The following is a 13,619-nucleotide window of genomic DNA, read 5'->3' as shown; positions in this document are numbered from 1 at the left end:
TAGAATTATGATATGCTACAAAGGGTTCTGGTGCACACCCTATTGCACACCAAATATTAACAAAAATAACAGAGAAAACAAACCCTGAGCACAATCTTAATTGGGGATCACAGTCTAATATTGATATAATGCAAATGTCCGTTGACACATGGACTAAAATTGTTCTGAAATGTACTTAATAGGGAGAGATTTCCCAATTTCCAAAATACCGGTAGGTAAAAAGGTGAAAATAGCTTCTTAAAATCCAGTCAGTCAGCCCAATCAAATTTGTCACTTTATCCTCTTCTCACACCAGTGTACATATCCCTTGTTCCTCAAATGATAAGAAGGGGAACAAAACGGGTCGCAGATAGTGTGATACAATTTTTTATTATGAGGTAAAATTCTTTAAAACAATTGTGAATAAGCGTACCTCAAGACCAGGTGTATACAAACACCATCAAGCGTTTGATATAACATACATAGGATACCTCCTGGGACCAAGAATCTACCTGCTGTAGCCCAGTCTGGATGGTCACCTCCTCACAACTCCACCACCAACGCGTTTCTGCTTTAGAAAGCCTTTATCAAGGTGTATCTACACCTTGATAAAGACTTTCTCAAGCAGGTAGATTCTTGGTCCCAGGAGGTATCCTATGTATGTTATATCAAACGCTTGATGGTGTTTGTATACACCTGGTCTTGAGGTACGCTTATTCACAATTGTTTTTAAGAATTTTACCTCATAATAAAAAATTGTATCACACTATCTGCGACCCGTTTTGTTCCCCTTCTTATCATTTGAGGAACAAGGGATATGCACACTGGTGTGAGAAGAGGATAAAGTGACAAATTTGATTGGGCTGACTGACTGGATTTTAAGAAGCTATTTTCACCTTTTTACCTACCGGTATTTTGGAAATTGGGAAATCTCTCCCTATTAAGTACATTTCAGAACAATTTTAGTCCATGTGTCAACGGACATTTGCATTATATCAATATTAGACTGTGATCCCCAATTAAGATTGTGCTCAGGGTTTGTTTTCTCTGTCATTTTGTCTGTATGTCTGGGACAAGGCAGAATAAAATTTACAGCTCTTCAATTTAGATTGAGTTCCCCAGAACTGACATTTTTTCATAACATGCAGGGGAAAGGTTTCCATGGTAAGGCTCTCTAAGGGGCAGCGGTTATGGTTATATAGGAGGAAATTCCCCTTGCTATTGAATTGTATCTTTTACCTTCCATATCTGTCCTCTGGATTCAGTAAGCTGGTTATGACCTCCCGCACCTCTGCATACAAATGATGTCAATAAGCCTCATTCTGGAAGATATGTGATTACTGTAGTGTCTCTGCGCAGCGATTATTTATAATCCGAGCATTTATGCAGTTTGTTTCCATAAACAGAAAGCAGGAAGAAGTGTGATTTTGAAGGTTCCCGTAGTCCTTGATAGGTTTCCTTGATGTTTGTCCATCTCTGTGCGCCTGGCCAGCTTACTGATTCTACTGCGCTGCTCATCCTTGTTAGCTGGCAGGAATGACACCTGTTGCTGACTGTGCTACTGGCTGGACAAACCTTCATTTATGTATTTATCCCAGAGGGGAATTGATTTGAAATTCAAAGGGGAAATCAGCTTGAAATTAATTCCGGAGAGAGTATGGTCGAGACAGTGCAGAGATTTGCAAAGTGCTGCGTTCAGGACAAGTGTCGCAGGTAAAGGCAGAGAGAAGACCAGCTAGGAGGAGATTGCAGTAGTCAGGGACGGATATTATGAGAGAATGGACCACAGTTTTGGTTACGTCTGCTGTGGCAAAGTGGCATGTTCTGGCAATGTTATGAAGAAGGAGCCAAAAAAGGTGCAAGAGGGGACTGGATTGGAGGAGTGAGGCTAAGGACATTGTTGATGACCTCAAAGCAAAAAGAGAGGAACAGGCTAGAGGGTAATGTTGTCAACCTTAAGAGTAATAGTGACATGGGGGGGGGGATTTGGGCGTTCAGCTCTGATTTGGACATAGAAGTGGTGTTGGAACATCAAGATGGTGATGAACGAGGCGGTTGAACACACAGGATAAGAGAGAAGGTGAGAGGTAGATCAGAGCGTTCATAGACGGTGAGAGGTAGATCATTGGAAGGGTGAGAGGTAGAGCGTTGGAAGGGTGAGAGGTAGGGCATTGGCAGGTGAGAGTTAGGGCATTGGCAGGTGAGAGTTAGGGCGTTGGCAGGGGAGGGGTAGGGCGTTGGCAGGGGAGGGGTAGGGCGTTGGCAGGGGAGGGGTAGGGCGTTGGCAGGTGAGGGGTAGGGCATTGGCAGGTGAGGGGTAGGGCATTGGCAGGTGAGAGGTAGGAAGGTGAGAGGTAGGGCATTGGCAGGTGAGAGGTAGGAAGGTGAGAGGTAGAGCATTGGAAGGTGAGAGGTAGAGCATTGACAGGTGAGAGGTAGATCAGAGGGTTCTTAGAGCCAGTAGTGGAGGTGGAACTAGCTTATGAGTTCACCGAGATATGAGGTATAAAGCGAGAAGAGCAGAGGGCAGAGAATGCAGCCAGAGGAAGAGGAGGAAAGCGGGGCTCAGAAGTAAAAGCACTGAAGGTGACAGCAGAAAGCTGAACCAGGGAGGAAAGGCCGCCAGAGGGGTATGAACATATTTGCGTCTTGTTGCTTCCATAAGTCCCATTCTGTGTCACTCCTGTTTGTCTTCCCCTCCCTTAAAGAATGTAAGCTCTTTCGAGCAGGGCCCTCTACCCTCTTGTGCTTCTCCCTACTGTAATTTAATTCATCTCTTACTAGCCACTAGGGCAACTAACACTTGGCTGCTTATGCGGGCGTTAATGTCACTAATATAGCAATGTTTATCCATGTCCTGTATTGTATTGTATTGTATTGTAAGTCAATGGTTACTTTTTTGTCTATGTACTTTGTAAGGCGCTGCGGAACACTTGTGGCGCCATATAAATAAATGATGATGATGATGATAATAATAATAATAAGTCATCCATGCGACTTGCTGAAAAACACCAGGTTGTGAAGCCACCCTATGGCCCTGAACATTTGGTGGCCTCTGTTACAATTTATGGTGTTGCAGGTAGAACATTGCTCATGGCGCTTTGGCCAGGAACACACCTGTAGCAGCCGTCCTGCACCTGTATTCAGTATCTGATGTGTTCTCACCCCTGTGGTACTGCTGTAGTCTGCTGCACCGAGTCCTAACGGCTGCTACACATAGTCCACAAACCTCTGTCTAACAATAGCTGATATGTATGTAATACGGATTATGAGTCGCACGCAATGTTCATGTCTGACGCAGTTGAGCGATTATTTGCTACTGTGCATGCGTCGTGTGTCATTGCGCGTCGTCCCGAGTCTGTACGCACATAGTAGTAGTTGCGATTGGGGCTCACTGTCTCAGAAATGTATTGTTAATGTATTGGGCGGTGACGAGGCGGCTAAGCAGACGCACGTAGATGGTCCATGTTACGGGAGTGTCTCGGCGTGTCGCCGCTGATGGTTACAAACTCAGACGTTTAATCGGTCACATTGGGGCCGTACTCTTACGGAGAATCTGCACATAGTGTGGGGCAGGTTTGGTCGATGCAAACGATGGTGACCTCTAAAAACGCACTAAGCGGTATTTGAATGTGTAAAGACGCTCAAAGTGGGCGTCTCTGCCCTGGCGTGGGTCTCAGCCCTGGCGTGTGCAGACGCACGGCTATACACCAGGGAAAAGTAGCGGCATTTGCAGTGCCATCCTGCTGCAGTGTCCGACTCAGAACCAGCTTCACAATGACTACCGGGTAATGTGAGCTTTTACACGTTGTGTAATAAGTCATTTTTACAAGATCCCCTCTTCTAATGAATCAAATTGCACAGTAACCATAATAATAATAATCTCCTTTAATGTGCAGCATGCCCACAAAATAAAATGTGCTCTAGCACCGGCTCAGCTGCACAACCTTGTCCTGGATAGGCCTGGCTTTACGTATGTAGCAGTCGCCTCGCATACAAAGGTCACCGTGTGGCCTGGCTTTACGTATGCAGCAGTCGCCTCGCATACAAAGGTCACCATGTGGCCTGGCTTTACGTATGCAGCAGTCGCCTCGCATACAAAGGTCACCGTGTGGCCTGGCTATACGTATGCAGCAGTCGCCTCGCATACAAAGGTCACCGTGTGGCCTGGCTATACGTATGCAGCAGTCGCCTCGCATACAAAGGTCACCGTGTGGCCTGACTATACGTATGCAGCAGTCGCCTCGCATACAAAGGTCACCGTGTGGCCTGGCTATACGTATGCAGCAGTCGCCTCGCATACAAAGGTCACCGTGTGGCCTGGCTATACGTATGCAGCAGTCGCCTCGCATACAAAGGTCACCGTGTAGCCTGACTATACGTATGCAGCAGTCGCCTCGCATACAAAGGTCACCGTGTGGCCTGGCTATACGTATGCAGCAGTCGCCTCGCATACAAAGGTCACCATGTGGCCTGGCTATACGTATGCAGCAGTCGCCTCGCATACAAAGGTCACCGTGTACAGTGTGTGCTGTACTGGAAGTCACTTGTAGCTGTGGTGTATATTTACTTTTCTGGTCATTTTCTACAATGTATTGTGCAAACTCAGTTTGTTGACTTCATTGATTTTAAGCATGATACATAAATCCGTAGTATTCTCACAGCTGATATTTATCAGTAGTTCCCCGGACTGTGAGCCGGTCACAATGTAGGTGACTAATGGTCGCCCTCTGCTGGCAGATGAACATCAGGTTATTATAAGCCAGCAATGAGGTAAGGGCAGCTCGGCGCAATAGGGCGTGGACATGCTAAATGAACACACCATACCTAAATAAATAAATAAAATAAAAAATATTATATATATATATATATATATAAAATGAGGTTGAGACTGCCAGTATTGCAGCTACGGTATATAAAATAGCTGCATATCGCACGCAACCAACACTTACATGTTTACTTTTAATATTGTGTTATTGCATTATCATGTGACATTCCCACTCACCCTGTGGGCACGTAGCCTGCTCACCTTTGAGACTGGGAGATTTTTTTTTTTTTTATAATGCAGGAGAGTAGGCACCTATTGGAATACAGTGCCAACCTCATTATACAAGCAGATACCACACAGACCACCATATTATACCAGCAGTGCCACCACTCATTACACCAGCAGATACTACATAGATCACCTTATTATGACAGCAGAGCTGCCCTGGCATCAAATTATAAAGTATTGGCAGCGCCAACCTTATTACACCAACCGATACTAAATAGACACCTTATTATACCATCAGAGCCACCCTTCCCCCATATTATACAGTATTGGCAGTGCCAACCTCATTACACCAGCAGACCCTACATAGACCAGCTTATTATGCCAGCAGTGCTGCCCTTCCCCCATATTATACAGCAGTGATTCCCAACCTCGGTCCTCAAGGCACGCTAACAGTCCTGGTTTTAGTGATATCCATGATTGTGCACAGATGGTTTAATCAAAATAACTGAGGTACTAATTAAGTCACCTGGGCTCAAGTATGGCAATCCCTAATACCTGGACTGTTAGTGTGCCTTGAGGACCGTGGTTGGGAACCCCTGTTATTCAGTATTGGCAGTGCCACCCTCATTACACAAGCAGACCCTACATAGACACCTTTATTATACCATCAGAGCCATCCTTCCCTTCCTATTATAAGGTTTTGTCAGTGCCAAACGCCTTTCACCGGTAGATAGTATATAGACACCTTATTATACCAGTAGTGCCGTCCTTCTGCCATATTACACAGTATTGGCAGTGCCACCCTCATTACACCAGCAGATGCTACATAGACACTTTATTATACCATCAGAGCCACCCTGCCCCCTATTATACAATATTGGCAGTCTCAACCTCATTACACCAGCAGCTACTACATAGACACCTTTATTATACCAGCAGAGCCGCCCTTCCCCCATTTTGTACAGTATCGGCAGTGCGTCCCTCATTAAACCGGCAGATACTACATAGGCCGCCTTATTGTATCATACAGAGGTATAGTCTACTTTCAGGGAGAGAACGGAGTCACGTGCTTAGCCTGACCTGATGTAGGGATGTGATGTCTCCACCGCATAATCCAGCCTAAGTACATACTTTTAAAAATAGGATGTGATCTGTTGACTCTCCATCAGTTTATGCTGTTGTCATCGACTCCTGCGATGATGCGCGCCACACTTTACAGCACTGGCTGGTATTATTATATTGTATGCTAGGGTAGGTCCGACATTTATATGAGTGGTTTGTTAGTGAATAAGTATGCTCCTTCTACAGAAGCACAGTGGTACATAGCTATACAAAGGTCCTAGGCACCAGCGTCCCCTGCACTATGAGGTTTTCTGTAATGAATGTATTGATCTGTGGTTGGGCTTTGGAGCGGAGGTCGGTCAGGAAGTGTGACTGATGGTCCACGTCCCTTGTTATCGGTCATAGGCTCCTCACTTAGATTTGTCAGACTGCTGAGTAATGATATGTTATTCTGCAGTATGATGGCAGTCCTGTCAGGTATACTCTCATCCCATGCACAGAGCGTAAAGAGCTTTGAACATTTCAGGATCTATTATGTTGTAAATAGAAATGTACAAGTATTGTGCCCTAGGGTTGGTGTGGTTTTATTTTATCCATGCTTGTCCGATTTTATGCATTTACACAATATTAACCAATTACCTTTTTTTTTTTTTTCTTTTTTACTGTTTTTTTCAGCAAACCCAAGGAACCCATGTTCAGCGCTGGTGAGTCCTTATCTAGTCCACTAATCCACCGTAAAGTTGAATTAATGATACATGCACAGAGCACACGTACTATAGCTGAGCTCACCCAGTCACTGTGTAGATCAGTCTAATGTAAGTTAAATGTGATCTAATTGTCAAGTTCTCAAACTAGACCTTTTTTTGTCTTTTTGGGGAAGGGGCGGATGTTATTATTCCCAGCGTCTCTGAGACAGTTGGCAGGTGATCACGCACCTGTGTCATCCTCCAATAGCATATACTAACCTGCACTCCGCGGGCCGACATACAAATGGGAGATCGGGACAGGCGCCTGACATTGCAGCGTGTCTGGCACGCGGTAGGCAGGTCTTCATTAGCAACGCTAACACATTGTTGGCCTACATTGGTGAATGAAAGAAAGCCGGAGTTCTGAAGTGGTCAATGAGGATTCCGTGCTGTTTGTGACAGCATTAACTGTGTACACACAGCAAAAGATGGAACCGAGGGCTTGATTCAGACCCGCTTGCTAGATGTGTTCGCACACACCCAGCGTATTCAAATCCGGCCGACCCACAGCAAGGCAGGCGATCGCAAGGTATTAGCACGGCCACTATGTCCTGGCGTGCAATCGCTTTGTGTATGTAGACGCCCACCAGCCTGTCTTAAGGGGCCCACTTGCGCACGTCATCTCCAGGAAGTGTATGCAACCATCGGTACATCGGGTACCATCGGATGCGATCACAGCGCTTGAGGCAGACCATACCCTCACGCAAGCACTGCGAGCACTTCAGTGTAAAAAACAGCCAGGTGACGTGTATTATGACGCTGCCTCTTAATCATGAACGCCTCTGAGACGGCGTTGAGACGCTCAGGCACGCCTGCGTTCGCACCTTCACTCTCCCGTTATTAATGGCCAGCTCCTGTCACCACCCAAAAACGGCCTCTCACTCTGCTGGGCTGTCTATGCGCAGCGAGCGAACGCTTCCCGATCTCTCGTACTGGTTCGCACACTGCGATGTATGTGCACAATGCGAAAATCGTCCAGCTACGAGCGAACGCATCCTAGAGAGCGGGACTGAATCAGGTCCCGAGTGCAATGGTCTTCTCTTTACATATTGTGCCCCCCCCCCTTCTTTATAATATTTTTTTTACAAATTATAAATTTAGTTCCAGAAAGAGAAAACTTTCTCCTGAATGAGACAAAACTACAATCCCTTGCTTAGAGTAATGCTGCCCATCCACTAGGCGATTAAATTGAGAGATTGACCGATAACGACGTCGTTATCGTTCAATCGTTCATTAATCGTTTGAAGATCGTTCACTAAAATGTCTAAAACGACCAGCGGGGGTGTCCTTTACATGCTGACCAGCATACCATGAGGTGTCCTTTACATGCTGACCAGCATACCATGAGGTGTCCTTTACATGCTGACCAGCATACCATGAGGTGTCCTTCACATGCTGACCAGCATACCATGAGGTGTCCTTCACATGCTGACCAGCATACCATGAGGTGTCCTTTACATGCTGACCAGCATACCATGAGGTGTCCTTCGCATGCTGTCCAGCATACCATGGGGTGTCCTTCGCGTGCTGTCCAGCATACCATGGGGTGTCCTTCACATGCTGACCAGCATACCATGGGGTGTCCTTCGCGTGCTGACCAGCATACCATGGGGTGTCCTTCACATGCTGACCAGCATACCCTGGGGTGTCCTTCGCGTGCTGTCCAGCATACCCTGGGGTGTCCTTCGCGTGCTGACCAGCATACCATGAGGTGTCCTTCGCGTGCTGAGCAGCATACCATGGGGTGTCCTTCACGTGCTGAGCAGCATACCATGAGGTGTCCTTCACGTGCTGAGCAGCATACCATGAGGTGTCCTTCACGTGCTGACCAGCATACCATGGGGTGTCCTTCACATACTGTCCAGCATACCATGAGGTGTCCTTCACGTGCTGACCAGCATACCATGGGGTGTCCTTCACGTGCTGAGCAGCATACCATGGGGTGTCCTTCACGTGCTGAGCAGCATACCATGGGGTGTCCTTCACGTGCTGAGCAGCATACCATGGGGTGTCCTTCACGTGCTGAGCAGCATACCATGGGGTGTCCTTCACGTGCTGAGCAGCATACCATGGGGTGTCCTTCACGTGCTGAGCAGCATACCATGGGGTGTCCTTCACGTGCTGAGCAGCATACCATGGGGTGTCCTTCACGTGCTGAGCAGCATACCATGGGGTGTCCTTCACGTGCTGACCAGCATACCATGGGGTGTCCTTCACGTGCTGACCAGCATAACCCATTCTGCACAAATAAATGTATTAAGACAAAACAGACTGGGATATATATGATGTTCTGTGTCTCCTTTCTTACCACCAGCTCATTTTATTTTGTCATGGACTCTCTGCGGGAGAGAGGGTGGGGGTGTCGCCATTGGCAGTTGGTGAATCTAACCGTGCGCAATAAACACATCTTTACCCAGATTTCTCTTTCTGTCTCTGTAATCACAAGGGAAGCGGCGGGTGACGCACTGCAAAGGTAGGACTCTGACATTAGGCCTGACAAGCTCTCTGAGCAGCACAGCTGCCAAGGTTATGGGACGTCCATGTTCTCACCATTCAGTGCCGCACAAAAGCCTGATGTGAGACACTGCAATGGTTAATGTGGTGAAAACAAAATGGCTTCCTTTCCTGAGGAAAGTATTACCACAAGATGTACCTATGTATTCAAAGTTCATGAGAAACAGCAGTAAATGCCAGTCCCAGATCTGTACCCTTGGCCAGCGAGCAGAGGTGCCTGCGCAGAGACTTGTGCCTGTAGTGTGCTCGCTCCTAGTGACAGACAGCAGTGTCGTGTCGTAGCTGCCTCTAGTGTTTGCTTCTCCTGACGTCACTTACAGCGCTATTTTGTCTTTGTTTTGCAACGCTGGTTATTTGCACATTGACCTTTTTGCACAGTTTAGTGTATTAATTCTCATGCAGGCGGGCACAGAGCACGGCATTTCATGTTTGAAGGGCTCGTCATGCCAATGGGGCTGATCAATGGACTTCCTTCACAGAGTTTGCAACATGCACTCAAAAATATTCCAGCCTAACTTTGTGCACTCTGTTATCTGCCATGGTGAGACTCTTTTCTGAGATAAATCCCATGAGAAGCTGCAGACTTCTGAGGATGGTTTGTGTAGAAACATAGTGTCATTTATTAGCTATACTCTGAGATTTGGTAATATATTACTTACAGGGGAAATCATTAAATACACTACTGTTTCTGCATTGCGATATTCTGTTCAGCCATCCTGTCAGTGTCTCAGCGCCCTCTACTGGGTTCATGGTGCAAAGTATTGTAGTATAACAGCCCCTTTAACAAAGATGAAATGCTAGTTGTTGCCTTTTAGTAGTGTGTGTGTGTGATGGATGTAAGCGTGTGAGTCTATATGTGTGTGAGTGATATACATATATATATATATATATTATACAGTGTGTGTGATGGATGTAACCGTGTGAGTCCATATGTGTGTGAGTGATATATATATATATATTATACAGTGTGTGTGTGTGATGGATGTAAGCGTGTGAGTCTATGTGTGTGAGTGAGATATATTATATATATATATATATATATATATATATATATTACACAGTGTGTATGTGTGTATATATAGGTCTATATATATAATTTATTTGCTGAGGTGCACAATTAAAAAATGAACGTAATGAAGTTGTCAGGCAGGTGTGCTTTTTCACAATCTAATTCTTCTATTCTAGCGCACAGCTACAAGTGCTGCCCGTGGCCGTAATGTTGTGTAGAACTAGCTGGCAGTACTGGGAAAGTAGTTACTAAGACTGTTGTCACCTCTCACCTTGTTCTCTAATAAGTGCAGCGGAGATCACCAATTATCTGCTCCAAGCAGGCCTCTGAATGATGACCTAATGCCTTGATACGAGGGGCACAGGATGTACCCGGTTGTTACACTGAATGCTGATAAAGCGTCTTATAGCTGCCTCTGATAGGCAGAGTTGTACACACAGGGGCTGGTTCTGATCCGGCCGCATCTTCTTTTATTTTTTACGGCCCGGAATAGCGAGTTTTAGCATACAGCGCATGCACAGAAGTGCGTGTAATACATTTTGCATACCTTCGGCGGGATCTTTGGCGTATCTATGTTTCCGTGAATGAAAGGGCCATTTTGGGGTGAGAAGCGTTCTGTCTTGTGTTGCGTGCGTGTAGCTAGAGGTCTGTGCTATTCTGAGTGGTGCTGGCGGGGAAGCCTGTGTCTGACGGCATGGGGCTTGGACACCTGCCAATACTGATGATGACTGTTGCGGCCGTGTACAGAGTCGGTGGGCAGAGCTGCCTCCCGCTGCACGCCACATGGATCCTCGCATTTGCCCTTTGGACACAGTAAAAATGTACACGTTAGTTAAAAGTGCACTTTGAAAATAGTTATGTCTATGAGGGCCTAGTGCCTTGGTGGCTAACCTTGACACTCCAGATGTTGTGAAACTACATATCCCAGCATGCACTGCTACCATTTTGCTATTAGGGCATGCTAAAACTGTGGCAAGGCATGCTGGGATATGTAGTTCCACAACATCTGGAGTGTCAAGGTTAGCCACCACTGGCCTAGTGAATCATTCTTCTTCTCACTGAGGCTAACAACAGGTTTATCATAAGCTTCCTACAGCAGTGAGAGGGACTTAGCGCCCTGGAAGCCCCTTGTGCTGGGGGAGGGGCAGGGGGGTACGTGTGGAACCGTAAGCTGATATATGTTGTGGAAGAGGGTAAACCTCTTGCCTCCTTTTTGATAGGATAATTACTTTGTTTACCAAGAAGGATAGTAAGAAGTTGTTCATGGCATGCTGCTATATTTTTGTAAAACTCCACCCCACATCCTTAGTCCTGTTAGGTAGATAAATGGATAAACTGGCCATTTACTGGCAGATATTTCACCACCTTTATCTATTCACACATCATATGGCTGCAAAGCAATAGCGCACAGCATTTCATTTACTATACAAGTCTTTTCTCTGTATATGTAGTACTGTACCCACAATGATGAATAACATGGCAGCTCCCATTTATCAAGCTCACATATGCCAACAGATATGAGTTTTAATGACGTTTCAAGCTGTTAGTAATATCATTTCCTTTCATTTATAGCTGGTGTTACAGTACTTACATGGGGACATTATCAAATATAATATAATCTCCCTACAATTTCTAAGAGCAAAGGCCCCATTAACTTCCGCAAAGCCTTCTCTCTCCTACCTGCAGCCATTTATACGTTCTTCAGGTGGCCCCAGCCCTGACCCGTCCACAGAGCTCCCGTGAAATGCATAAGACACATTATTCTCCTCTGTACAGTGGAGGCTCCGCCATTCTGATATCGTCTTCATTCAGTGCACTAGCTCTAATTGTGGGGGGTTTAGTAATTCCTCCCTTTGAAATGTTAGATTGGGTAATCTTTGAGGCGTCACTTACTGAGAACATAAATGTTATAATTTGCGCAATATTACAGTTTAAAGGGCAAAAACGCATCCGGGCGTGATACAGAGGTGGACTCGGCTGTGTCTATTGGTAGCTGCAACTTTCTGCGTATAGATGTGCCAAGGACAGAGGCGCCCACTTAATGCCACCATCGCTCACTCTATGGAAACTTGCTGCAGCTCTATGCTAGGTGCAGATACAGCATCCCAGTATGGCGTCCAGTGTTAGCGATTAGAGCGTCTTACACAAACGCTTCAGTGACTGGAGACGCCCAGGACCATTTCCGTGCGTCTGTTGCCATAGCCACTACCCAGACCTTTAATGATGTGCGCACACTTTGTAGGGATTTTTGCGAACGCGCTGTAGCAAAATATTGCAAAACTACGTGAACATCTGTATTGCGGGCGGCTCAGAACCAGGCCCTGTGTACTTCTCACCTCCACTCATCACATTTCCAGTCTCTAGTGCAGGCCTGGCCAACCTGTGGCTCTTCAGCTGTTGTAGAACTACATATCCCAACATGCCCTGCCACAGTTTTTTTGCATTCCCTAATAACAAAATTGTGTCAGGGCATGCTGGGACTTGTAGTTTCACAACAGCTGGAGAGCCACATGTTGGCCAGGCCTGCTCTAGTGACTTTTCCTGATGCAGCGTAGAAAGCAGGTTACAAATAGACCATAAAGGAGAGACCCCCCCCATGAGGATGTTCTGAGAGCAATTTTCACTTTGGGGGGAGGGTTGCATTTCCGAAAATATCCCTGTACGAGACCTATGAACAACCCCACACAAAGTGCCTTCCTCCTCCATTGAGATCTACATGACTGTATCTTACACAGCAAATGGGATACGGATGTAATTAACGTGTAACTTGTGCCCCCCCGTCTTCTGTCTTTGTGCTTGTCCGCTGTTTTTACTTAGTGACTGTGCAGGTCTTGATGGCTTCGCAGCTGTTCGACGCCTGTAAGAACGAGGCCGAGGCAGTTGATTACCCCACGCAGCCGCCAGAGCTCAGTCCTGAATGTGGACCGTTGTCCTTCAACGCTTCCAAGAACATGTCCCTGCCACTGACCAAAAGTCCCAGTCTGACTAATGTGCCCTTCCCCAGATCTCCCAGCTTCAAAAGCCCCCGCTCCCCCAGCAGCTATTTCCAGCTTTGCTATTGACCAATAGCAGGAGCGTTTTTCCCGGCAGTGTTACTATGAAACATCCGATGGCCGCCAGCACTGCTGGACGCTCCTGACCACACAGAGTGAAATGCCTATTTTTTTCTTTTAGAGCAGTGAATTGCAAGTTCTGTCATTTGGTTACTGGATTACAACTCTCCCATACCCAGCAATTTAAATACAATTGATATAAAATAAATTGCTGCATGCGAGGATCTGTGGGACAGATGTTCACAGACCTATGGAAGCGT

General features: G+C 46.3%; 1 protein-coding gene across 4 annotated transcripts in view; it reads left to right on the top strand.

The window, feature by feature from the left end:
* Nucleotides 1-13,619, top strand: part of EML1 (EMAP like 1) — a 191,281-nt gene that overhangs the window by 103,737 nt on the left and 73,925 nt on the right. For all 4 annotated transcript variants that reach the window (XM_088475399.1, XM_088475397.1, XM_088475398.1 and 1 more), the window contains one exon: nt 6,713-6,741. In XM_088475399.1, coding sequence (XP_088331525.1) covers nt 6,713-6,741 — 29 coding nt within the window. The remainder of the gene's footprint in view (nt 1-6,712; nt 6,742-13,619) is intronic.

The sequence above is a fragment of the Taudactylus pleione genome, unplaced genomic scaffold, assembly GCF_031769625.1.
Source record: "Taudactylus pleione unplaced genomic scaffold, aTauple2 ptg000171l, whole genome shotgun sequence".
Taxonomy (NCBI): domain Eukaryota; kingdom Metazoa; phylum Chordata; class Amphibia; order Anura; family Myobatrachidae; genus Taudactylus; species Taudactylus pleione.
Note: the sequence above shows the minus strand (reverse complement) of the source record. Positions and strands in the feature narration are given on the sequence as shown.